Below are 24,269 nucleotides of genomic sequence, written 5' to 3' on the forward strand. Positions count from 1 at the left end.
GAATGAGCTCCCCATTGACATCAGGACAGCAGAAAGCTTACACACCTTCCGGCGCAGACTGAAAACTCATCTCTTTCGACTCCACTTCGAGCGATAGAACTATTAACAAAGCACTTATATACTAATAAAGGACTGGCTTATCTAAAGCCAGTTGAGTAGCACTTGAAATTGTTTAGCTCTATGAAACCTGATGTACTTATATGATTCTGTTTTCTTCAAGTTTGTATTTTGTTGGTCGAACGCACTTATTGTAAGTCGCTTTGGATAAAAGCGTCAGCTAAATGCAATGTAATGTAATGTAAGGAAAAGAATGATCTAAAAGTATGAAGAGGTGGTGATAAAAAAAAAAAAAAAATGTGAATTTGTAGTTTCCCGTGAAGAAATATGCAATCCATATCCAACTCTCTATTGTATTAGAATGAAATGTCACAATATCAAAAACAAGTAATGATTTTCATAGAAACCCAACACCTAAATATTTAGTATGGCACTGTCATGTAAAGGGAAAATAATTTGGTAGAAAATGTGATTTTCTTTTGAGAGTTGTATCTTTATATGTGTAGACGTAATGTTTGGTCCAAACATCGGCTGCTGCTGCCACTTCCCTCACACTGATGACGCTCTGAGTGTTCAGTGCACAATTGGCCTGAAGGCCTTTTCAAAAAAATATTTATCTGTTTGTTCAACGTCATGTCTTTCTGCTCCCTCAGTGTTGGAGAGGAAAATGTCGACTCGCCAGAGCAGAGAGGAGCTCATCAAGAAAGGAGTGCTGAAGGAGGTTCATGAGAAAGGTGAGGGCGAAGCATAAGGTGGGACTAAAGTGTGAACATGTTTGAAGTGTTGAGACAGGCAGTTGATTAATCCATGTGTTCAATTTATATATAAAATACTGTCTATAGCTTTTCCAGATTTGATTAGTTTTACTCCGTCTCATATCCATTTTGTAGTGGCCGTGCAATAACCCAGAAATGTGATTTATAATGACACTTTATTTTAGACATGAATGTGGATATGGCAACCTTATACTATAAGCATTTCAGAAAAAATATGTTTATTGGGAAAAGCTCTGTCAAGGATTTTTTTTAATCCTTTACAGAGCAAAGCCTAAAATATAGTGTTGACATTGCGTTTGGGCTTTTGGTCGGACAAAACAAGCAAAAACGTGATCATCAACTGCATTGATGAAGTAATTATAGAAACTGCTGGTGGTTGGTCTTTAATTTTTAATGTTAGCTGTGTCGTCACATATTTATCTTGTAATCATATAACAATAGACAGTAAGCTGCCGCCATTTTAGAAAAATCTACCTGTCTTCCATTTCCCTTTTTTTGACCATCTTCCACCTGTTTCCTGCTCTCTCTCTGCACAGACGGCTCTTTGACGCTACGTGAGGAGGTGAAGATGGAGAACGGCCCGTCAGAGTCTGAAGGTGCAGAGCAGATGGAAGGAGCCGCTGCAGCTGTAGGTAGGAAAGAGAGACTTGCCTCCCTCGTCGCCTCGTCTCTCACCTCGTATTGAAGCATCTCACAGATTTGATATCTCTTTGCTTCCTGTCCTCAGGCTTTCTGGAGGTTCAGATGCCCAGTGAAGGTTTGGGTCAACAGGACCAAGTTCAGAAATCCACTAAGAAGCCCACTGTGTATCCTGCTGACAGCGCCGAATCATCACCACTGTCAAGACCTCCAACGCTACACAAACAACCTCCTACACCACCGCCCAAACCCTTCAACAGGCTACCCAATCACATAGCAGGTACGTTGTTTTTTGTGCACACTCTTATCTGCATGTGCATGTTTTTGTTTGTATCTCTAATCCTTCCACTTCCTTCCTCTGTGCGCAGACGGCACCCCGGTGAAGTTGCCGTGCATGTCGTCCAAGTTTTCTCCTCCTCTACCTCCAAAGAAGTTCCTGATCTCCGTACCTGCAGGGGGCATGGAGCCCACTCTGCTCGCCTTCCAGAAGTGCCCCCCTCCCAGCCATGCTCCAATGGGCGGGCACTCCCTGCAGTACGGGCTGCTCCACCCCCCCAGGCGGATCATAGAGGAGCTCAACAAGACCCTGGCCCTCACCATGCAGAGGTTTGAGAGGTGAGGATCAAGTGGAAATCAAAACCCTTGGCTTTACTGTAGATAAATAAAGCTGTGTGTGCGTGTATTTGACGATATATACATTTTGAGTGCAGCTATTTCTTTGAAATCCCTTTTTTAAAACACTCTCATTGCCCAAGTTTCACAATAAGAAACATATGTTACTTTTCATCCCCCTTGGCTCGGCGATGTACCAATATTTTTGCAATATTAGACAGGATATTGTGGGTTTTTTTTGCCACTTAGTCAGAGTATCACATTTCTGATGATCCCTTGATCAAAAATCTCATTGTATCAAAATGTTGAGGCAAGCACTGATACTCAACTCAACAATATAATCGCAATATCGATATCTTGGTATTAAAAGTATCTTCCCCAGCTCTACCCTTGGTCTCTTATTAATGGACGCATTAAGCTTACACCCCCCTCTCCTTTCACCAGCTCACTCCTCCATCATCCATCAATATGATTGGTTGTATGTCTCCTTGTACATTTGCTACGAGCCAGCCTCTACTCTAGGCAGGTTTGTGGAAAGGTCCTTAATATGCTTTTGGGGTATACACCTGTTTGTTTTCACAAAAATTGACCATGAGGATCAAAATGATTTAAAAGCTTTCTGTTCCATCATGACACGCCCTGGTCGTAACACGCCGGCCATTTTGAGACACTCACCATGAACGTTGTTGAAACTTGTGCATACAATCTCCAACCTGCTCCAAATTCCTTGTGCTTGATAAGAGTCGCAGCCTGATGACATTTACAGGTCTATTATGAGCCTTAGTCATAGCACCACCTGCTGTTAACAGGAAGTCAGCCTTATGTGACAAATATCATCCAATATACATGACAATTACAATGTGTGGTCGACACGTGCTAATGTGCAACATACTGTTTTTTAAGCGTGGTTTTTCTAGCACCACACACTGGACTCCTAAGGTAGGGTGACCAGTTGCCACATGTGGTTGATTTGGTGGCACACACACAGGTAAAGAAATCGTTTAATATATAGTTCAACAGATCCTTTTTTCAGCAAACAATGCAGTTATCAAAGGATGCCTACGTTTCACAGTTCTTAAGGGATATGCTGCTTTTTAGTGCATCACACTCCATGCAGTACGTTATGGGTATCTATGGGTCTGGTCTCCAGTGGTCATTTCACAGCCAGTCGGAGTGACTGAGAATTGTGTGCTGTGAGCTGGTGCAAAGCATGCCATGTGCTCCTGTGTGTGATTGTGAAGGGGAACTGCCATGATATACATCATGTTTAGACATCCAACTTGGCAGGAGAAAAATGGCAATTCCTGGCAAAGAAATGCCCATCGACACTGCCCAAAAGAATGGGAATAACTCATGAGCAGAATAAGATGGCATTTTCTAATCACTTCTGGCCCAATTCCAACAGATGTGTGCAATTTTCTGTTTAGATTTTTTTTTTTCAATAGTATGGTTAGCAGTTTTAATAAAATAAGTTAAAAAAAATTACAGTATGGGCAAATATTCCCTATTATAATGTTTATAAGTATTTATTGAGTGACATTAACCGAGGTTGTGCTGATTTCTGGGATGTATACAACTGGATTATACTGTAAAAAATTATAATTTATATGGCAAAACACAAAAATGGAAATGTCCTATTGTGGGTTTCAGAGGGTGAACTGCCATCCTGTAAATACCCTAATGTGCGTGGATGTGCGAGGGTCTGTTCATCGCTGCTTGCTGCTTTCATTTTACACTGTTATGACTTTAACTGTGTTTCTTTACCTCCTCGGACCGAACGACCGTTGGTTTGCTTTCAGACTTCAAGGCCAATGTTAAATGTCCAGACACACATGATTCATGGTTCATGGGCTTTTTACACGTGTCACACTCATCCGTACAGCTGCTGTTATTTCACACCTTCAGGCTACATTGAGCACACACCTCTGACCTTTGCCCTCTTCCCCCCACCTGCAGTTCCATGATGCACTCTGTTCCCACGGTCATGATCGAGTGCGACGACGACAAAGAAAACCTGCGCAACGAGGGGGTCTCTGATGACCTGCCTGAGGAGGAAGAAGAAGATGACGAGGAGGAGGAAGAAGAAGATGAGGAGGAGGAGGAGGAGGAGGAGGAGGAAGACGAAGATGACGAGGAAGATGATGATGATGATACAATGTTTACAAGTAAGCTATTTTTTGTATGTATTTGGAAGACATCCACCTTTTCATTGTTCGTTTTAGCTCACATTATTCAAACACATCACACTGAGCTTTGAACAAATAGTACTGTAACCAGAAATGCTTTTACAGAGTCAATTTGAATAATTTAACAGTAAGCATAATGTATGGTGTGTGTGCATATGCATGTTTGAGCGTGTGTTATCATATTGCCATACTGTATGGATGAACAAGTGCATTTGTCGCACATGGCTTGAAGCACTCTGAGCTGCAGTTTGTTATCATAGATGTGAATTATGCATCACAGAAGCAATGTGTATATGGTAGGGATGCATATCGTTGACTTTTTTACGATACCGATACCACTGAAACAATTTGAGAAAATAGAAGATAGAACAACTGCTTTTATTTAGCCACTAGGGCACAGAAGAACTCCACAACGAGCAGATAAACACACAGTTACTATGGATAACGCTACAAACTGTCAACAGTTGTTTTTGTTTCCACCAACTCCTGAGAAACATCAGTTTTATTAGTTGCTGAACATTAGCATATGTTAGCCAGCTAACGGCTAACTGTTTTTATCAGTTAAAGCTAATATTTTGCTAATATTTTGAATAATACTTGATGAAGTAATGTATACATGAGACCTGACAAGACGGGGAGCAGTTTTTAGATCGCAAATTAAGTGCAATTTAAGAGTGCAAATTAGGAAAGTATACTGCCGAAATATAAAACAAGTTTTGTTATTTTAAGAGTTTTTATGAGTTTTTCTAGTCAAGATTTTTTGTACTGAATGTTGAGGAAATCTTTTCCTAGACCCATCATTTGACCCAGTTGATCAGTTTGTACTGCCTTCACAGACCAACCGTGGCTGCTGTGCTCTCAGTGTGTTGTCTCCCTGTTCCTGCCTGTTGGCGTCAGCTGATGGAGGTGTTATTGTGCTTTGCCTGTTTTATCTTGCTATGCACAATGTTGATTATTCTCTCAGAACTAGCCGAGTACAGGGGTCTGGGGTACTAGCCGAGTACAGGGGTCTGGGGTAGAGATCTTCAGAATTGGTTGGGCAATTGCTGCGTCACCTCGTGGCACAGCACACGTCTTGGGAATTCTCTGGCTGTCACGTCAAAAAAAACATCAGTGTTTGCCATCAAGCTCCAGCTCTTCCGTATTTCATTGTGTTTCGACTCCAGAAGTTTGCGGCTGATAATTGTTTGTATGCATGTCGTCAACCCAGCTCTATCGTGACGTGTTGGCTTGAATGCTGTACACTTCAAATAATGGGCTAAAAGAGGCTGAACAACCGCATTGAGCTGCAGGGTTCAAATGATCCGTAGGACTGTGACTTCCAAGCGACTCGACTCCTTTAACATTGCCGATGTTGGATTCTTTGTAACCTTATTGTGGATTTTAGGGGAAACAAGCACTTAGAAGAGTGAGCTATCACATCGTTATCCAGCATCTAAATTAATCAAGGGGCGGATACGTTTCTGCTTTTTTTGGGGGGAAATAAAACAATAAAATCAAAATAAAGAACAGTGATAAACAACCAACAAAAGAGTGTTAGGAACTGGAAGGAAATCTATACAGGCTCCTTCCAGTGAGCTTGTGATACGAGTACTGATACATCTCATCATACACAGACTCTTATTTCACTTTTTTTAAACTATTTTTCTTTTTGTATTTACTTTTTAATATTTACTTGTACTATATTTGTCTGTATTATCGTGTTGCACTGTTGGAGAAGCCTGTGACCTAAGATTTTCATCGACATAACTACTCTGTAGCTATGTTCGTATGACAAATAAAGAACCTTGAACCTCATCCATGTTGCTCCATTGTAGGCACACTGGCCATGAAGGTGTTACGAAAGGACTCTTTAGCCATCAAGCTGAATAACCGTCCAACGCTGAGGGACCTGGAGGACAAAAACATCCTGCCCATGCAGTCGGACCAACAGAGATACGAGTCTCGACAACAGACGGCCACCAAACTGACCAGGTGAGCTGCTGAGAACAGTGGTTCTAAGAGATATCACAGGCCCTTCATCATGTGACCAACATCACCCCACACGCAGGCCGGGCCCCCGCAGACTGCTTTAACCCATATCCACTGTGATAGATGTGACCTGGCTCCTAAAGGGAGCAGATGATGAGTCATAATGCAGGCAGGAGGGAGGGGGGGAGAGAGAGAGAGAGGGAGGGGGGGCGGGAGATTAAAGTTGAGGAGCAGCTACAAAACAATTATATGCCAAGACAATTAAAGTGGGGTATAGTTTGAATGATGTATGAAAGCTGAAAAAAAGTGTACATTTTTTGTGAAATAAGCCAGTTTGGATACAAGAATGTTTCCATATCTAACCACATAACATTAACGCTAATCATTCATAATGGTACATTATTAAAGCTCTTCAAAAAAAATATTTACTTTTAAAAATATCTAAATACTTTAATACACATCTTATTCAAGGATTCAGGAACATGTCAAGTTCCAGTCAAATAAATTCACATTACATTTTACAAGAGCATAATTTGCTTCTTTGGGTAAAATAAATGTTTATATGTTATTATTTTACATTTTAGAGCACACTAAAGCAGCATATCTGCACATACAGCATACCTTTACTTCTCACTCTCTATCAATCATCCTACCCACTGTCTGAATCGCTGCTCCACCTTAGAGATAGATATAGACGACTTGTAAATCCACAAAATACTACCTCATGAAAAAGGACATCCCATGCAGTCGGCTCCTCTGCTTGTGTAAGATAATGCGTACATCTCGCACAGTGATGATGATCTGGAAGCACACACACTCCTGACATCGACACGCCTTTCATGTTTTCAGACGATTAAGTCAACGGCCGTCGGCAGAGGAACTTGCGCAGAGGAATATCCTCAAACGTAAGTACATGTACACACTGTAAGAGAAACTAGTAATAATAATAATCCCAGTGTGTGATGATGACCCTCTCTTTCTCCTTCCTTCCAGCTCGAAACGATATCGATGAACAGGAGGAGAAGAGGGAGATCAAGAGACATCTGTCCAAAAAGGTAAGACAGAGGTGGAGATGGACACCTCAGTATACATGATGGGAGTGTTTGTTTATGACCCCAGCTAGAAATATAAACATGGTTGCTGTGGTGACTACCACCCATCAGAAGCCCATTTTGAAAGGATAATATCTATTGCATCACCCTGTTATTGTGTGTGACCATTTCACAAATGATATGTATTGATGGATAAAGCCACTTATCCATAGATTTGATGTTATACAAATGTTTTTCAGCACATTGTGTTGTAAATAACAATTATTTCAATAAATAGTGTTTTTTTATTATTTGGTTTATTTTCTTCCATGGCCATAGTGTTTTTGTCCAAGAAGATATCTTTAAAACTACTTAACAGATATTGTCATAAAAGAAAGAAGATGAAAGAAGTGTGCAACATCTGAGTGCTTTGTACTATTTCATTTAATATTTAACTTTACTTATACAAAGAAAGAAATTAGATTCACTTCATACTTACATTTTATTTATTAGAAACTATCATTATTTTTGAACATACAAAAACAAAGCTTTTCCCTTTCTTTATTTTAAATCGGCCAGTTAAATGAACCAGTTAGTTTTCAGTCACAAACCTGGCACATTAGAGCACACAGATATTCTTCAACATGTTGACAAACCGCCTCCTCTTTCTTTTTGCACCCTGCAGCTCAGCCAGAGGCCCACAGTGGAGGAGCTGAGGGAGGCGAAGATCTTGATCCGCTTCAGTGACTACGTGGAGGTCGCCGAGGCTCAGGACTACGACCGCCGAGCCGACAAGCCGTGGACCCGGCTCACTGCTGCTGATAAGGTGAAACTAACAAACATGTCAATCAAAACCAGCTGATCCTTTACTCTGGATTCAAGCTGTCTGTGCATAGTTTATACTGTGGGTCCATGAGTGTTTCCCTGTGTTGTTCAGGCTGCCATCAGGAAGGAGCTGAATGAGTTTAAGAGCACAGAGATGGAGGTGCACGAGTCCAGCCGTCATCTGACCAGGTAACAGTTTAGTGTTTATGCATATTTTTGAACATGCTTAAAAATTACTATTACTACTATTTATACCTTTTTGACATACTATAGTATTACTTTTGTATATTTTTCGCCATATAATACCATGATTTTTTTCAAGTTTCTCGACACACTATGACATTTTTGGCATACTTTAAAATGTTCAATATACTCCACTATGACATTTTTGTATTACTTTTCAAAAAACTAAACTGTTAGTTTTGAAATGCATATTAACTTAACAAGTCTATCATGATTAGTGGTATGGTGAAAAACCACAGCATTTCTATGAAGTTCCTCCTTTTCTCTGCAGGTTTCATCGGCCGTAAGATGGGTCAGTCTTGTGCTTTTATACTCACACCATGCCTCAAGTGTCCAGACTGCCACCTGCTGCCCTCACACTGACGGACTGTACCTGAAGTACAAATGGATCAGTCTCTCTTCCGTGGAGATTTTACACACTTCTTGATATTCAAAAGGGTTTCATTTATTTTAAGATGAAGCCGCAACTTGTTTACTTTGCAGCACTTTTGTTTCTGAACAGGGCGCTTGAAATGAAACACAGAATCTGTGCCAAGGAGTTGAAGAAAGGACTTTATTTTTCTTTTTTACACATGGATTGTTTTCTTGCCTTTCACCATAATGTCACTCCTTAAATGGACTTTATATCCTTTGGGTTTGTGTTGGCACGGTATTATTCCACAGAAGACATCTCAATGGGGCGGCTGTGGCTCAGTGGATAGAGTGCTGGACTTCGAATCAGGGGGCAACAAGTTCGAGTCCCACTGCAGTCAGCACGTCGTTGTGTCCCTGAGACACTTCACTACAAATTGCTCCTGTGGGGATTGTCCACTGTATTGAGTATGTAAGTCGCTTTGGATAAAAGCGTCTAACAAGTTAGTGATCGTTTCACATTTTGCCAGAGGAATTCATATCTGTAGGCATTTTAAGCCAAAATGACCTAAAATATAACATAATTCTCTTTTCAAGACAGTAACAGAAACAAATGTAATAAGTTAAAACACATTAACTGAGCAATAACTTCACAGCCTGATCGTTTTGTGTTAATGGTCTGCATTCAAGAGCTCAATGTGTTCACACTTTTGATCCCCACTTTAAGCCAAAGCAACTTGACTTCCTGTTGAAGTTGCGATCTTGAATGCATCCCAGAATGACTGTCACTGTGCCTACCGTATTGTTTACAGGGATTTGAACGTTGCCAAATTAACTTGTTTCGTTGATAGACTGTCGACACAGTACAAAGTTGCAGAACTTCAAAAAAACAGACTTTCTTTTTTTATTGTCAGTGGTGGCACAGAAAATGAAAACCTGCCAGCTTACTTTTGATGGTTTAGGTCCACATTAGATAATTGCCAGTTTTTACCTTATTATTGGGAGGACTTGATCTGTGAGTGAGTGTGTCAGTACGAGCGGTCTCTTGTACGTTTAAAACTGTTCTCAGAATTCTAAGACTTGTAAATACTAAATAGCAAAGAAAGTAAACAAGACTTTTCAAATGTTTTTTTGTAAAGCAGAACAACTGCATGTGGGTATTAATTTATTGTCTTCTATGATGTAAGATGTTTCTTAAAGAAAGAAACTTATTAAAGAAAATAAGTTTATGAATCCGTGCCTTTTTTCTAAACAGATGTTGTGCATCCTCTGTATAGCAGCTGTTTTCAGTGTCCTTTCCACAAACAGTGGATCATTCTTTGGGGAGAGCTGGGATGTATTGGATTGGCTCCTAAATCCTGGGGCTTATTAAAAGCAGCCCATGATGAGATTTCTGTCCAGTCATGCGGAGACAAATCCGTAGTCTCAGTGGAGTTAAGAGTTTGTGCTCTGTCCTGGGACAGCACCTTATCTTTTCACACGGAGAGAAAGCATGCTGAGAGGAAACTGCATTTTCAAAAAGCCACCCGTACGAACAAATGGCAAACTGCATAGCATCTCATCAAAAGATGTTAGTCTGTGGAATAACTAACGATGCACTGAAATATTGTACAAGTCTATCTAAACTGAAAGTATTATTTAAGTGCCAAATCATGACTGGTTATAAACAGGACCTGTACAATCCCATTTGTTATTTATTGTAATTGTAAAAGTAATTTCTTTCTGATTGTTTTGTAAAAAACAAATTAACTTATTTATAAGCAAAATGTATGCTAGAGGGGGTAGGACCAGAACAGTTTTTTAAGCTTCTTCTTGCCCCTGTTGAACATGACGGACTATTTGAGAATTATTCATTTATTTGTATACTTTGTTATGAGTGAGAAAACAAAAAGAAAGAATATATATATTATTGTAAGCAGTATTTGTGCCACAAGTCGATGGCTTTAGTTACGATGGCGTCCGTGTTCTCCTGCGGTATCTGGAAGAGAAAACACATGGTGAGGGTTTTCACCTAGAAGAGGACAGTGGTGTTGGCTGTGGTTCACTCACATTGCACAGGAACCTCACCGCGCCTTCAGGCCGGCTGATTCCCATCAGCATGATCTTATAGCTGAGCAGAATCTCCAGGGCCACGAACACCAGGATCTTACACGAGCCGCTGATCACCTTGTCCCACACCCTGACAATCATCAGAGGGTCATTCAACAAGTAGATGTAAGGTCAAGATGTAACGAAAGTCTACTCATGTGGAATTAGCAAACGGGCTTAATAAATAGAGAGACAAATGTGAGTTGGGCAAAATCTGTCATTTCATCTGACATCTTTCTAGAACAGGCACCAAATGAGGCAGAAATGTGTAGAGCATTTTTACTCTTAAAGGTGGGGTAGGTCATTCACTTCAGAAACACTTGTTATATTCCATGGAACGCTCTTAACATCCCGATAGCAAGGAATTCATTAAATGCTTTGACAATAAATACATACAAAAATGTCATCTGTGGAAGCCGTAGTAGCCTACTGGAAAAAGCACGACCTACCCTACCTTTAAGTACAATTTGAGGTACTTTTTCTTTGTATTCATTTCTATTATAGCTTAATTTATAACAATGCAACTATAAAGTACCAAACAATGCGGCAAGTATTTTAATGTATTATACATTTTGCATAATACATACAGTACTTACATTAGGTACATGTTGAGGCTTGTTTGACTTGATTAGGAATTTGAATGCAGGAGTTTTAATTATGAAGCTGCTAATTTTACTACAAGTACTTCCATCAATAGAAAACATGTAGAATGTCTCATTTTGAAAATATGGTTTTCACAGGCTTAAGGTTCATTAAATGTTCTGATTATTAATGCAGAATATAAAATATATTAAGTGTATATGATTATTATAGGTCAGACAGAATATACATTTGTTGAAAACAGGTCCACCTTTACCAGCTGTTAGATCGAAGTGATAAACTTAAATATATAAATATTGGATTCATAATTATAATCAATGCATAACATACACATTTGCACCTTTTTAAGTATATTTAGTCGTTTACCTTTACCAGAATATTTTTTTAACCGTAGCATTGCATCTTTTACTTAAAAGATCGGAATATGTTCACCACTTGAAATGTGGTTCAAAGATCTTTCAGAAAAGCCTGAATAATATAATACAGGTTTTGCACATATCAGACTGCTGAGGATAGAAAAGCGTGTGCCGAAGTCAGGCGTGCGCTGTGGACAGTGAACGCACCTCTGCAGGCTGGACTCGGGCAGGCAGCCGGCGAAGCAACGTCTGAACCAGAGGCCGTAGGGCAGCTGGGCGAGGGTCCCACTGGTCTTCAGGTGGGTCAGCAGCCGAGGCTCCTCCTGACTCAGATAGTGCTCCAGGCTCTTCGGCTGCACCGCAACAGGGGAGACAACAAACCTTCATTCATAACGCAGGTATAACAATAAAGTAATTTAAACTCCTGAGTCATGACAGTTTTCATTAAAGGTCCCATGTCATGCTTTTCGGGTTCTTTCCCGTCCCCTTGTGTTATGAAGGGGGCATGCGGCTCCTTTAAGACTAGTTGCGGCTCTTTTAAGTCCCACTTATAATATAAAATAAAAAAATAAATAAAAAAACATTGTCAGCAGAATTCATCAACATTTCATTATCACTCACAAGTCACACATCAGTCATCACACACATCAGTCTATTAAGCCGCCCCCCCCATCCCTCTGAACAACCAATCACAAATTATTTCAGGTTTCGCGCTCTGATTGCAGGTGCGCGAGATAATTGCTCCGTCACACTGGGAAAACTAGCTTACAGCACTATGCAAAAATGGCAAAGGAATATAGGTAACGAAAATATGAAGAGGAATATCGAACATTTAAAGAGGACTGGGAACTCGAGTTTTTCTTCGTCTCCACCGGTTCGGGAAAATGCATCTGCCTGCTTTGTGACAACGTCATTTCACAATTTAAAAAGGTCCAATTTGCAGCGCCATCACGACACAAAACACCCGAAGTTCAGTACCGACTTTCCGAAAGGTGGAGAGCTGAGGGCGGAAAAGCTGGCGAGACTCAAACAGAACCGAACTGCTCAAAAAAACTTGAACTGATGAAAAAGATGAAGCCATATACTGATGGAGAAATGGTGAAGGATTGCATACTGCTGGCTTGTTCAACGTTGTTTCCTGAGAAAAAAGACCTGGAACGAGAGGCAAAAAAAATTCAACTGTCGGATTCTACTCTACTCTAGCTAGGAGGGCATGCTGTCTGTTATCTGTTGTTATGGGCAGTCAGCAATGTGTGTTTGTGGTTGCAGTGAAAATAATAAATCACAGTTATTGCACTGTACATTATGCTTTTCATTCCTTAGTAACATATTACCAGGGGCGGCGCCAGGGGGTATCTAGGAGTTGCTATAGCAACTCCAACAATTGGCCTAGCAACGGCTTAGCAACCCCATTGTTTTGATATGAAAATGTATCATATTTATACACATTCTCGCAGCCCGCGAGAATGTGTATAAATATGATACATTTTCGCGGGATCTATCAGGGGCGGGTCGTTGTAATTTACTGCGTGAACTGTTACTTTGCTAATTCTCAGTAGATCGAAAATGGAAACATTTCTCACAGTCACAAGTCAGCGTAAACGACCGCGATCTCCAACGGAGCCGGTCCAGACGGACAACCCTGCTATCCACAAGGATCCCGATGTTCACTATGAAAACCGGAGGATTGGGACCACGAAGACCAGGTGCCCCCCGCCAACTGACCCACTGCACCCGCAGCAGCAGGACCAGCTAGCTGCTACCACGAGCTGCAGTGGAACTAGCGCTGCTCTCCGCACCGTGATGATCCACTGCCCTCATTTCCTCCACCCTGCTCTCTGCAGAGCTCCACTCCAGAATATACACATTCTGCTAGTCAGTGATTCTCAGACACAGCGTCTCACCCTTTGAGCATCTCGGCAGAAATGAGCAGTCACTCCTCTCAGTTACAAATGGTCATTTTAAATGAATCAAGAATGTGTTATATTTTCCGACATGGCGCATTGTTCGAGGCGTGCTGACAGTGAGATCTAACACGGGGAATTGTGAATGAGGAGAAGAGAACTGAGAATGAGGAGGAGGACGAGGAGGGAGAGGAGGAGGAGGAGGGAGGAGGATGAAGGAGTAGGAGAGGAAGGAGGAGAGTCCAAATAATGAGGCCAGAGAGGAGGAAAATTGCGTTATTAGGCAATGTTTGTTGGTGGGAGTTAGGGAGAGACCGCCCCTTCCAGGTGTTGTGTTGTGTGTGCGTTTTCCGGTGTGTGTTACGTGAAAGTCATGAGTGTTACACTATTGAATTGGTTCTGTAAATAAAGAGAACATTTTGACATTGAAGGCTTGAGTGATCTTGAATAGCGGTGAATGCTACAATATGAACAGGCTCGTGCTTGGCCCACTGGTATTGTTGTTTATTTTGAAAATTAACTAGCAACGCCGTGCTGTCATATATAGCAACTGCTAAGCTCTGCAGCAAAAACATCCTGGCGCCGCCCATGCATATTACTATTATCCATATTCTCAAATGCATAATGGTTTCAGGGAGGAAAGGAGCGTTTTTGGATTGTGGCTCTTGCAAAAATATTTTTTCGTCAATGTGGCTCCTGATTAGGACAAGGTTGAGTACCACTGCTGTAGAGAGTAAAACTAACACAGAAAAGACCTGTCTGTGCTGCCCCAGAACCCAAATGGACCAATCCGTGGACACACACACACACACACAACACACACACACACCACACACACACACACACACACACACACACACACACACACACATCACACACACACACACACACACCACACACACACACACACACACACACACACACACACACACACACACACACACACACACACACACACACACAACACACACACACACACACACACACACACACACACACACACACACACACACAGCACACACACACACACACACAGCACACACACACACACACTACACACACACACACACACACACCTCCCTTTTTTTTACTATTTTATCCTCTCATTCTTCATAACTTTTTCGTTCTTACACTTTATTTTTTCTGCTTTTTGTTTTCTTGTGCTAGTGGAGCCTCGCAGATGGGGGTGCTGCAGCCCCCCTCAGCATCCCGTGTCAATTCGTGATGTCTCGCAGACCCCAAGCAGCAACCAGGAAATGAATCCAGCTCACACTGTCCGCTCCAGCAGCGAGCCCCGCAACGTCCCGCCAACACGGCACCCAGACCCCACGCAGCATTCTCATCGGTTTGTCATTACTGGTGTCATGTTCTGGTTGCTAACAAACGCCATTGTAACACATAATCACTGATGTTCTGCTGTAACGGTGGTGGACTCATCAGAACACGAGCTGACCAATCAGAGCACAGTGGGCTCACAGGGAGGGGGGGCGGCAGGAGCTCCAACAAGCCGTTTAGGACAGAGAGTGAATACACACACTATACGGAGAGGCTGTATGAGAAACCAATGTGAGTTTGGAACAATGTAAATCTATTCTAGTCAATGGAATTATGACCAGTAGAAATGGCCATGACATGGACCAGGATACCTCTTACAGTATGAGTGTCATGTTCACAACTTGACAAGGAATATATAAAAAATAATTATCTTATACATTAAGAACATTGAACATACCAAAGACTTCCACTAATATTGCTTTAAAAATATACAAGAGACGTGAATTTTGTAAACAATTACATTACAACTAGGGTAGCAATTTGAAAAATGTACTTATTGCGATTATTTTTGACAGATATTGCAATCGCGATTAGATTTGTGATAACAGAGGGAATGATACAGTTTGAAAAATATATTAAAGCAATCACATTTTAAGGGGGTCTGTAGCAAACAAGGAGATTTCTGTAGATTTGGAAATTGTACTAGCCCATATTGATATTTTGATAACATGTTGATGAATTGTGTAGCCCTTATTACAACCCTTGTCACATTACGGTTTGGTAGCAGTGAATAATATAATCACTGAAGGAAGCAAACTCTTTTTTTTGGCTATTCAATTCATTTTCAAACAAAAAAAGTGTTACTTTATGCTTCAAGCTAAATGCAACACTCACAAGGTGGGGTACAGAGTCTCCAAACTTCGTGTTGAACTGATGGATGAAACACTTGATGAGCCAGTAACAGTCGATAGGATCGTCTACGATCTCCTCCATGGCTCGACTGATGGAGAGGAAGTCCTCGTTCTCTTCATCCTGAGAGGAGAAAGCAACACACCCCGTCATTATTAACACACATTTTAAGAGGTGGCAGCCACAGGACACACATCAACACCCAAGTTTAGACAGTTGTAAATACAACTGTATATATATATAAAAATGTAAACCTTTTTTTTAAGGTACCCATGCTTAGAAAAAATTAAGAAAAGTGACATTCATAATTCAGTTTGAAACTTTAGTTCTGTTCAGTGGTTGCGTTAGACTTTTTCGTTGTCCGTCATTTTGACGGACATGATCGTAAAATGTCCGTCATAATCCATTATTACCCGTCATTTTATTTTTCATGTTTTAATGATGAGATGAGACATAGCCTATTTAATATTTATGTTTGGGTACTGAGCAGCAAATGTTCATTCATTCTTTTAATGATTCATACAGAACTTTTAAGGGCATGGAGAGAAAAAAAGATGAACAGAGACACCGACCGTGTGGTCACTTTTCATGTCAACACGAACATGAATGATTTATTTGTTCCTGCACTGACAGCACAGCAGAGGGGGGCAGAGGCCGCTAAAAACACCACGACCATTGTGCCTAAACACGCAAATATGAACAATGCCATCTTTTAAATGAGACAATTACAATCAAAATATGAACAAAACATTTACAACAACTCAATTGACCTGCTGTAGCCTAGCCTGAACGCTGATTTCTGCATCGCTGTGCACCCTCGGACAAATCTATTACTCATCTTAGCTTTTCTACAGATGTCGCAGAACATTTTGCCATCTTCCCTCCTCAGCCATATTAAACTCTTGCTCCCACTGAACCCGGTACTCCCGCTTGAACTCCTTGCCACTTGCTTGCCCCTCTGCCGCTGGCTGAACGTTGTCAGTTTTAGTCTTACTGGCTTGTCCTTCATCCTCCACCGCATCAATCCCTCTTTTCACCTCATTTATCCACACCATTTACTGGGCTTATTAAAAAAGCTTCGGACGATCAGCTGCCGTAACATTTTGCGACTGCTAAAGCCGGTTAAACAACGAGGTCAAAAACAAGACTAGACAATAGCTACTTAATATACACACACGTCACCAACTGGACAGGGGTGTGAATGACTAAATAATATTTACAGACTACAGTAGAGTACAGTAGATCGCCCTCAGTGGACCGGGCCACTAATGTAGGATGTAATATAATGTGGGCCGCTGGTGGGCATTTTGGCGCTGTTCCGAGTTGTGTTCTAATCTGTCAAAATGACGGACTGCTTACAGATTTTTCCGTCATTGTTAGAAAAAATCCGTCATTGACGAAAGATATTCGGTTAACGCGACCTCTGGTTCTGTTACATGTCTCATCCTACAACCTCCTATTTGTGATGCATCAGTACGACATTCATACTTTCTTCTCATTTTAGTGCCTTATTAGTCCCATATATGGACATGTTTCTCCCTGTGCGATCCATCTTACCGGAGCGGAGGTCTCGGAGCACCGTGGGAGCACCAGGGTCTCCAGCTGGGACATGCGCAGGTAGACGTGGGTGGAGGGAGTGGAAGGGTTGATGTATCTCATCACCTCCAGAGCCTCCAGGATGTCCTGGTACTGCTCCTTCCTGTAGCCTCCCACCAGAGAGTGAGAGTCATTGTGGGGGGGTAAGATGCCTGCAGGAAAAAGGTTTGGCATTATAGGTTGTGCGAGCACATTTGGTAGTGCGTGCCATTACTGTGATATGTGTTTGTCTTACCTAGCAACACCTTCCACACATGGATCCTGTACATAGAGGGGAGGGGGAACCTCTGACTGAAGGTGCTCAGCTTTTCTAGATCTGTTAGGAAAAAAAAAACAATGGTAAAAAGACAAGGACTGACTTACTGCCCCTAGAACCTAACCACAAACTAATGAGAAATAATGTTATGGCAGTGGGTGGAAATAACAATATGTGTCATCTGGTTCAACTCTCGTACATACTACTGAACGAGACCTGGCGTCATGGCACCTCGATCCAGGAGTTTGGCTCCCCCGGGAGAAATCAGTGTTAATATTGTCAATGTGCAGGCCATGGATGTATATTTAAAGAACGTGTAGGCCTGAACATATTTTTAAAAGTAAGCTGATGGGAAGAAAATAAACGTTATGTATGCGAATGTGAGATAGTTGTGACATAACGCAGGTCTTTGAGCCAACTGTGTGTGTGAGTCTGGTGGTCAACCCTGAGCAACACAGGCATCAGCAGATATGGCAGAACGTGAATAATTGTTTTCATCACAATTCATATTATACTATATTGCTCTGATGGGCCGAAACTGGGTCAACATATCGCCTGAAAATCGCATTTTCATTTCTTAAATGTGAATATGTGTCTTTAACTGTGTTTTTCAGGGGAGTGAAATTCAAGATACACTTATGTTGTTAAAGATAGGCAGACATGTTTGTAATTAACCTAATATTTTTACCTGGGTCATGGCCCTCACTAATAAAATTCCAACCCATGGATTTAAGTCTTCCGGGTCTGAACTGAACGAATCAGGCTTATCTTTTTTTCTGCTTATTTATAGCCGTTTGGAACTCTCGTTGTCTTGGTTAGTTACAAGTTAAAGAAAAAAATGAAATATCAAAAACATCATTGAATGCTTATTTCTCATTGCAAGGAGCCAAACATAGCAGACTCGCTCCTTCAACATCTTCCACATGCCTCAGCTGAAACTGAGAGGGGCGGGTTTGCAACTGTGCGCCTATATAGGACAAAGTGCTTTATATTAACTAAATATAAATGATACAAAATAGCAGTTTCATCAGAAATAATATGGATTATTTTAAAATTAATCCAAGTGTGAATTTTTTTATATGGGGCTATCTAAATAGATTTAATAACTTATTTCCTCGACATTTTGTTGGTATTTTTATCATGCCACAAACAACTATACATGAATCGAACAACATTATCATTTTTGGGACATTCACTTGGTGATGGTTAAAACATTGTTTGTAGTGGTTCGAGGACAGTGGTGAAAGAGTTTGTCGAGATCTGCACTCTTCTGAATGCACCAATTTCAGGCAGCGTGGATTGGAAGCAATGTTTAAAGACTAATATTGGTGATATAGAACTGTTACCTACCGAGGGGATTGTCCTTGAGCAGTATTTCCAGAGATTTCTTCTCCTCCACTCCTCTGAAGCCCACTTTCTCATAATATGCGGAGCGGAAATTTCTCTGAGGGTCATCAGCCATTCTTTTACCTGGTAAATGACACCTACACAACATTTCCAAAAACCTTTAGCGTGCACTTTTACATGACATTTTCTGTGGCATATTAAAAGGGAAACAAATTAAACAGTCGACCAAATGTTGTGTGTTGTGGTGGAGTGAAACTAAGTATATATACGTACATACTGTACTTATGCACCAATGTGAAGTACTTTTAGTTTAAACTTGTTACCCAAATATTATATTTACTTTTATATAGACTCTTCTTGCACTATTTCTATTTTATTTGTATTTACTTGCACTATCTATTTTATTTGTTCCATGTCCTATGTTGCGCTGTTGAAGGAGCCAAGACCTACGTTTTTCATACGACATATCTACACTGTAGCTAATGTACAAATTACAATAACGCCTTGAATCTGGAAATACTACAACTACAGGGGGAAATCCAAATCAAAGAGAAATTGACTTTTTACTGAACTACATTCATTCGTCAGCTTTAGTACCTAGTAACTTAATACACGCAAGCATGCAATGAAGACACATGGTTCCAGCTTTAAATAATATATGAATGTTTACTGCTTTTTCTATTGCTTATTTAATTCGTTGTATTAATCGTTGTCACTTAGTGACAAGCGAAATGTGCCGAACTTAATTTAGTACATCACAACAATTTAGCATTTTACAACAGAGTGATACATGTTTGTCAGATAAATAGTACTCCTACCTTGCACAGGTGTGTTCAGACGACTATAAAGGTTAGCTTTACGCTAGTAAGCTAACTTCATAGCTTCAGGTAACGAGCTAACATTAATGCTAGCTACAGATACAAGTACGACGCGTTTGTATCTGTAACATTATCGACAATATACATATGTTATTAGATATGTAGGTGCACGTTGTCGAGGCACTGCAGACAAATGCTTCATGTCCACAAGTCACATTTAGGACTGCTAGCTACATGCTAACCAGAGTTGTTATTATCAGGACACTTCCGGTTGGCACTGTCGAAATAAAACGCGAGACTCACGCTCACTTTCCCTACGACTGATGGCCTTTAAGGATCCCAATTATAAGTCAATGTTCTCTTTTATTAATTATTAATTAGCAATGTTTGTACTCTAAATGGTTATGGATGAACAATTGTTATGTCTTCAAAAAGAAAATGATTATATTGACCCCAAAACATTTGTGTTTGTAATATTCCCAACATAAGGCATTTATGAGTTAAGATCGAGGGAATATGATACAACCTTGAGAACAAAATACTGTGGTCACTACCGAAAGAGTGGATGTTTTGTAAAAAATAAAGTAGCCTATATTGAGTCATCAACTACAATGATACTGATTGGTTTAATGTATGTTCAATTTCAACAATCATCAACTCTGGAATCAATATGATCAGTATTATGCATTTTACAAAGAAAGTTTGCGTTAAGATGTTAATGAATTGTATAAATGTAACTTTGAAATTTGATTAGAAATTCACTTTTATTGATTTCATTGTGAAAACCCTCAAGAAATATTTGTTAAAATACTATTTAGAGAAGGGAAGGTAAAACAATCTTAACAGGTTAATATAATACTTTTTTACAGTATATTGTGGTGACCACCTATTTAACCACTGGGACATAATTCAAACTTGGAACTACAGTTGCGGTTATTGTTCCCACACGGACATGTTATGGGTTACCTATAAATAGTGTGTGCCCTCTTAGCTCTGTCTCTTGTCGACCCGGGCTGCGACCCGACAACATGTCCTTTTCTGCTCCTCATTAAAGTTCCCTTTTGCACCTTCGATGCACCGCCTCTGACTCCATATCTCTCGGCACTACAATATGTACTATATTTCGGTAGTGAACATTTTTGGTAGAGGATGAACATTCCAATACAGTCTGAAAATATGATATACAATGTACGGTTCTTTTACTAGATATGTGTAATTTAGATGTGTTTTGTCATAAGTTTTGGGAAAAAAACGTACACAATTTCAAAACATTTCCATCCTGACTTTGAACCAATTCGGTAGAATGGCCCATACAGTGTATGGTCAAACCAGTAAAGTAAATAATAAAGGTCCCAAATATATATATATTTTAAATATATTCTTGCCCATGTCCACGTCCCACCACTGAAGAGTGCTCAAAGGGTATAATTGAACCAAATGGATTTGTTGTACTTCTGGACTCATGATAATACGAACAGACCTTGTATAACATTTTTAGCAAATAAAAGAGTGCTTATCTAAGAGGTGATTTAAACTATTTGTTCTCTGCTATGTCTCCTTAAAATGATAATTAAATCGGGAAACCCTACGGATGTAAACAATGCACTTATTGGACACACAGGAAAGACTACATGTCACTCAGTCACTACCATATTTCGTTTGAGACAAGCTAAAGATTGATAATGGTAACAACCTAAAAAAGGTTATGGAATTTGAATTGAATGTATCCAATTTGGCTCAATCAGAAATTTAAAACATATGGCACTGACATTTTGGTCAAGCATTATTTAGTTTCAGTTGCATCTTTAACTTAACAATCATTAACTTGTAATACTCTTTTTATTTTTGAATGCAAATCTTCTTTTTTTTCTATATTGTATAATTTTTGTATTCTACCTTTAATATTTGTTTCTGGAATGTTCAGTACTTTCATCTTAAATTTCTCTTGCTCCAAAACAGCAAGCAAATGTCTTGCATGAGAAAAACCATCTGGGTAATAAACCTGATTTTTTTAAATAAAAAGTGTTGTATGAAAACAGACCATGAACAAGAACAGAGATGAGTCCATATGAGCAAAAGACAAATGTTAGCTTTTATTTTTGATATATTGGGAAACTGTTATAAAACCAAAGCACCAAGGAAAAAAAACCCAATGGCTGACAACTGATAAAGTGAAAAAAATACTTAAGTCAATATATGTAACCAAACCTTGCATCCCTGCCTTCACAAAATAGGTATTTAAAAAATGAATGTATACAGAACATTATTGTTTTACCAATGCAAAGCTTGAAAATAAATGAGTATTCTACAATGAATAAAAAAACATATCTGTAATATGTGTATGCAAGAATATGGCGATAATTTCTAAGCCTATTTTAGGGGCAAAAGGGGGCAATAGTGCCTGTCAATTGTATTAACTTGAAACAAATCCAAATACCTTCAGAGGCCCAAAAATACTTGAGTCAATTTCTACAAAAAATGTCTTGACAGTGTTCATTTTAACCATAACTTGTACACAAGCATTTTAAAAGCATAGCAACAACAGAGCTAAAACAATGCAAAGAACAAAACGAACCTTTCAAGGAAAATAGTTAGAATTATTCTCCTCATATACAACACACAATTATTTTTTTAAACAACCAGTATAGTTTTAACAAACTGCCTAATTGGTAAGAGAATTATTGCGCCTGATCTTTCATTTTAATAAGTAGATCTTGGGGAGAGTGTATTGAGAAAGAGTGGATGTTTTGTAAAAAATAAAGTAGCCTATATTGAGTCATCAACTACAATGATACTGATTGGTTTAATGTATGTTCAATTTCAACAATCATCAACTCTGGAATCAATATGATCAGTATTATGCATTTTACAAAGAAAGTTTGCGTTAAGATGTTAATGAATTGTATAAATGTAACTTTGAAATTTGATTAGAAATTCACTTTTATTGATTTCATTGTGAAAACCCTCAAGAAATATTTGTTAAAATACTATTTAGAGAAGGGAAGGTAAAACAATCTTAACAGGTTAATATAATACTTTTTTACAGTATATTGTGGTGACCACCTATTTAACCACTGGGACATAATTCAAACTTGGAACTACAGTTGCGGTTATTGTTCCCACACGGACATGTTATGGGTTACCTATAAACAGTGATGTACCTGAACGAGTTCAATGAACGCGTTCATATTTTGGGCGAACGTGAACTGAACGTACTGTATTTCCGCTCGATGAACGTAATTGAGAACGCGTTCATTCTCAGCGCTGTATAACGGCGTTCAAAAGTGCGTTCATTCTCAGCACTGTATTATAACGGCGTTCAAAAGTGTGCCAGATTTCATATGCCTTTCAGCCGAAACCCCAGTTAAAACACACAGTAAACAGGCTTCAAAATAATGCGGAAAACCACCCAATCTGGCAACAGCAAGCTGCCTGTGACGCGTACGCGCCTGTCACCCGTGGCTGTCGCACTAAAATATAAATATACTAAATATATCAGACTCCTCACAACAAACAGTGTGGAACCGCGGAACCGGCGAGCATTGAATGAATGAATTAGTATGGACGAAGCCGAGAGCAGCTGGAGCAGCACTCGCTCAGAGTGAGACTCTACGGCAGGGGTGGGGAACCTCCGGCCTCCGGGCCGTATACGGCGTGTACGGCCCTCGAGGTAATTTATAAACACACGGAAAAAATAAAAAAATGAAAGAAATCTCGACCGCAAAAAAATTAAACAAGCGAGTGCCTGTTTTTCCTGGCCAAGGTCAGGGTCTTTGAACACAACACGAGCCTAACGTGTCATCACGTGCTATATGTCTCGACTGACAGGGGTGCAGTTCTGACGGAGAGCACCAGAACGCCACTCCAGCACTTCAGAAATTGCAGTACCGATAAGTCCATACACATGCCGCAGTTTCTGCGTGGCTGTGTCTTTAGTTGAAAGCCCAGTGGCGATCTGCTCATCTGTCATACTGATCAGACAGTCAATAACTGTGTTGTTATCATTAGCATCTGGTTAGCTAGCTATGCTAACGAATATAAGAAGCTTTTTCTACAACCAATGAGGTAAAGGCACATCTTTATATGATCATTATAGTTATAAAAAAATAAGAGAATAAAGTAAACAGGTATAAAATACTATATGACAGTTATTAATAAAGAAGAATACAGTTTGAAAGGGGAGTGATTTGTCAAATATCCATAAATTAAAAGAAAATCTGCTTACAGTTGTGTTTGGGTGTTGAGAGATGTGTCCATAGATCTCCTAATGTTGCTCTCAAAGTGCACCAGATTGATGCTTTTAACTTCAACATTTAAAAAAAATCTTCCCAGGGGAGCACGCCACACCCTGCACGTGCATGCATACGCGAGTCATGGTGAGATATCTGGATTAAGAGGTTGCTTTTTCTTTGCACAGAATGAAATTAAT

At 39.9% G+C, this 24,269-nt stretch overlaps 2 protein-coding genes across 3 annotated transcripts in view; one reads left to right on the forward strand and one right to left on the reverse strand.

Moving 5' to 3' along the window:
- The window catches only part of phactr1 (phosphatase and actin regulator 1), a 46,652-nt gene extending 36,732 nt beyond the window's left edge, over positions 1 to 9,920 (forward strand). For both annotated transcript variants that reach the window (XM_034081022.2, XM_034081021.2), the window contains exons 3-13: positions 711 to 791; positions 1,370 to 1,465; positions 1,561 to 1,752; positions 1,841 to 2,087; positions 4,041 to 4,249; positions 6,088 to 6,244; positions 7,091 to 7,146; positions 7,235 to 7,296; positions 7,958 to 8,098; positions 8,210 to 8,286; positions 8,612 to 9,920. In XM_034081022.2, the coding sequence (XP_033936913.1) occupies positions 711 to 791; positions 1,370 to 1,465; positions 1,561 to 1,752; positions 1,841 to 2,087; positions 4,041 to 4,249; positions 6,088 to 6,244; positions 7,091 to 7,146; positions 7,235 to 7,296; positions 7,958 to 8,098; positions 8,210 to 8,286; positions 8,612 to 8,627 (1,334 nt within the window). In that variant the 3' untranslated portion in view covers positions 8,628 to 9,920. The remainder of the gene's footprint in view (positions 1 to 710; positions 792 to 1,369; positions 1,466 to 1,560; positions 1,753 to 1,840; positions 2,088 to 4,040; positions 4,250 to 6,087; positions 6,245 to 7,090; positions 7,147 to 7,234; positions 7,297 to 7,957; positions 8,099 to 8,209; positions 8,287 to 8,611) is intronic.
- Positions 8,873 to 20,121, reverse strand: tbc1d7 (TBC1 domain family, member 7). Its single transcript, XM_034081023.2, has 8 exons — positions 19,841 to 20,121; positions 19,026 to 19,159; positions 17,655 to 17,735; positions 17,381 to 17,571; positions 15,809 to 15,946; positions 11,943 to 12,088; positions 10,741 to 10,870; positions 8,873 to 10,669 (listed from the first exon to the last, which is right to left on the reverse strand). Exons 2-8 carry the CDS (start codon positions 19,135 to 19,137, stop codon positions 10,598 to 10,600), a joined length of 870 nt encoding a protein of 289 aa, XP_033936914.1. The 5' UTR covers positions 19,138 to 19,159; positions 19,841 to 20,121; the 3' UTR covers positions 8,873 to 10,597.
- Positions 20,122 to 24,269: the final 4,148 nt, after the last annotated feature.

Source organism: Pseudochaenichthys georgianus, chromosome 4 (genome assembly GCF_902827115.2).
Source record: "Pseudochaenichthys georgianus chromosome 4, fPseGeo1.2, whole genome shotgun sequence".
Lineage (NCBI taxonomy): Eukaryota > Metazoa > Chordata > Actinopteri > Perciformes > Channichthyidae > Pseudochaenichthys > Pseudochaenichthys georgianus.

Excerpts from the sequence above, each read along its gene's own strand:
- tbc1d7 (XM_034081023.2), bottom strand. The coding sequence starts at position 19,137 with ATGGCTGATGACCCTCAGAGAAATTTCCGCTCCGCATATTATGAGAAA. Across the intron at positions 15,947-17,380 it reads GCTCCGAGACCTCCGCTCCG|GATGAAGAGAACGAGGACTT; the intron begins GTAAGATGGATC and ends TTCTCCTCTCAG. Across the intron at positions 10,670-10,740 it reads CGGTGAGGTTCCTGTGCAAT|ATACCGCAGGAGAACACGGA; the intron begins GTGAGTGAACCA and ends TTTCTCTTCCAG.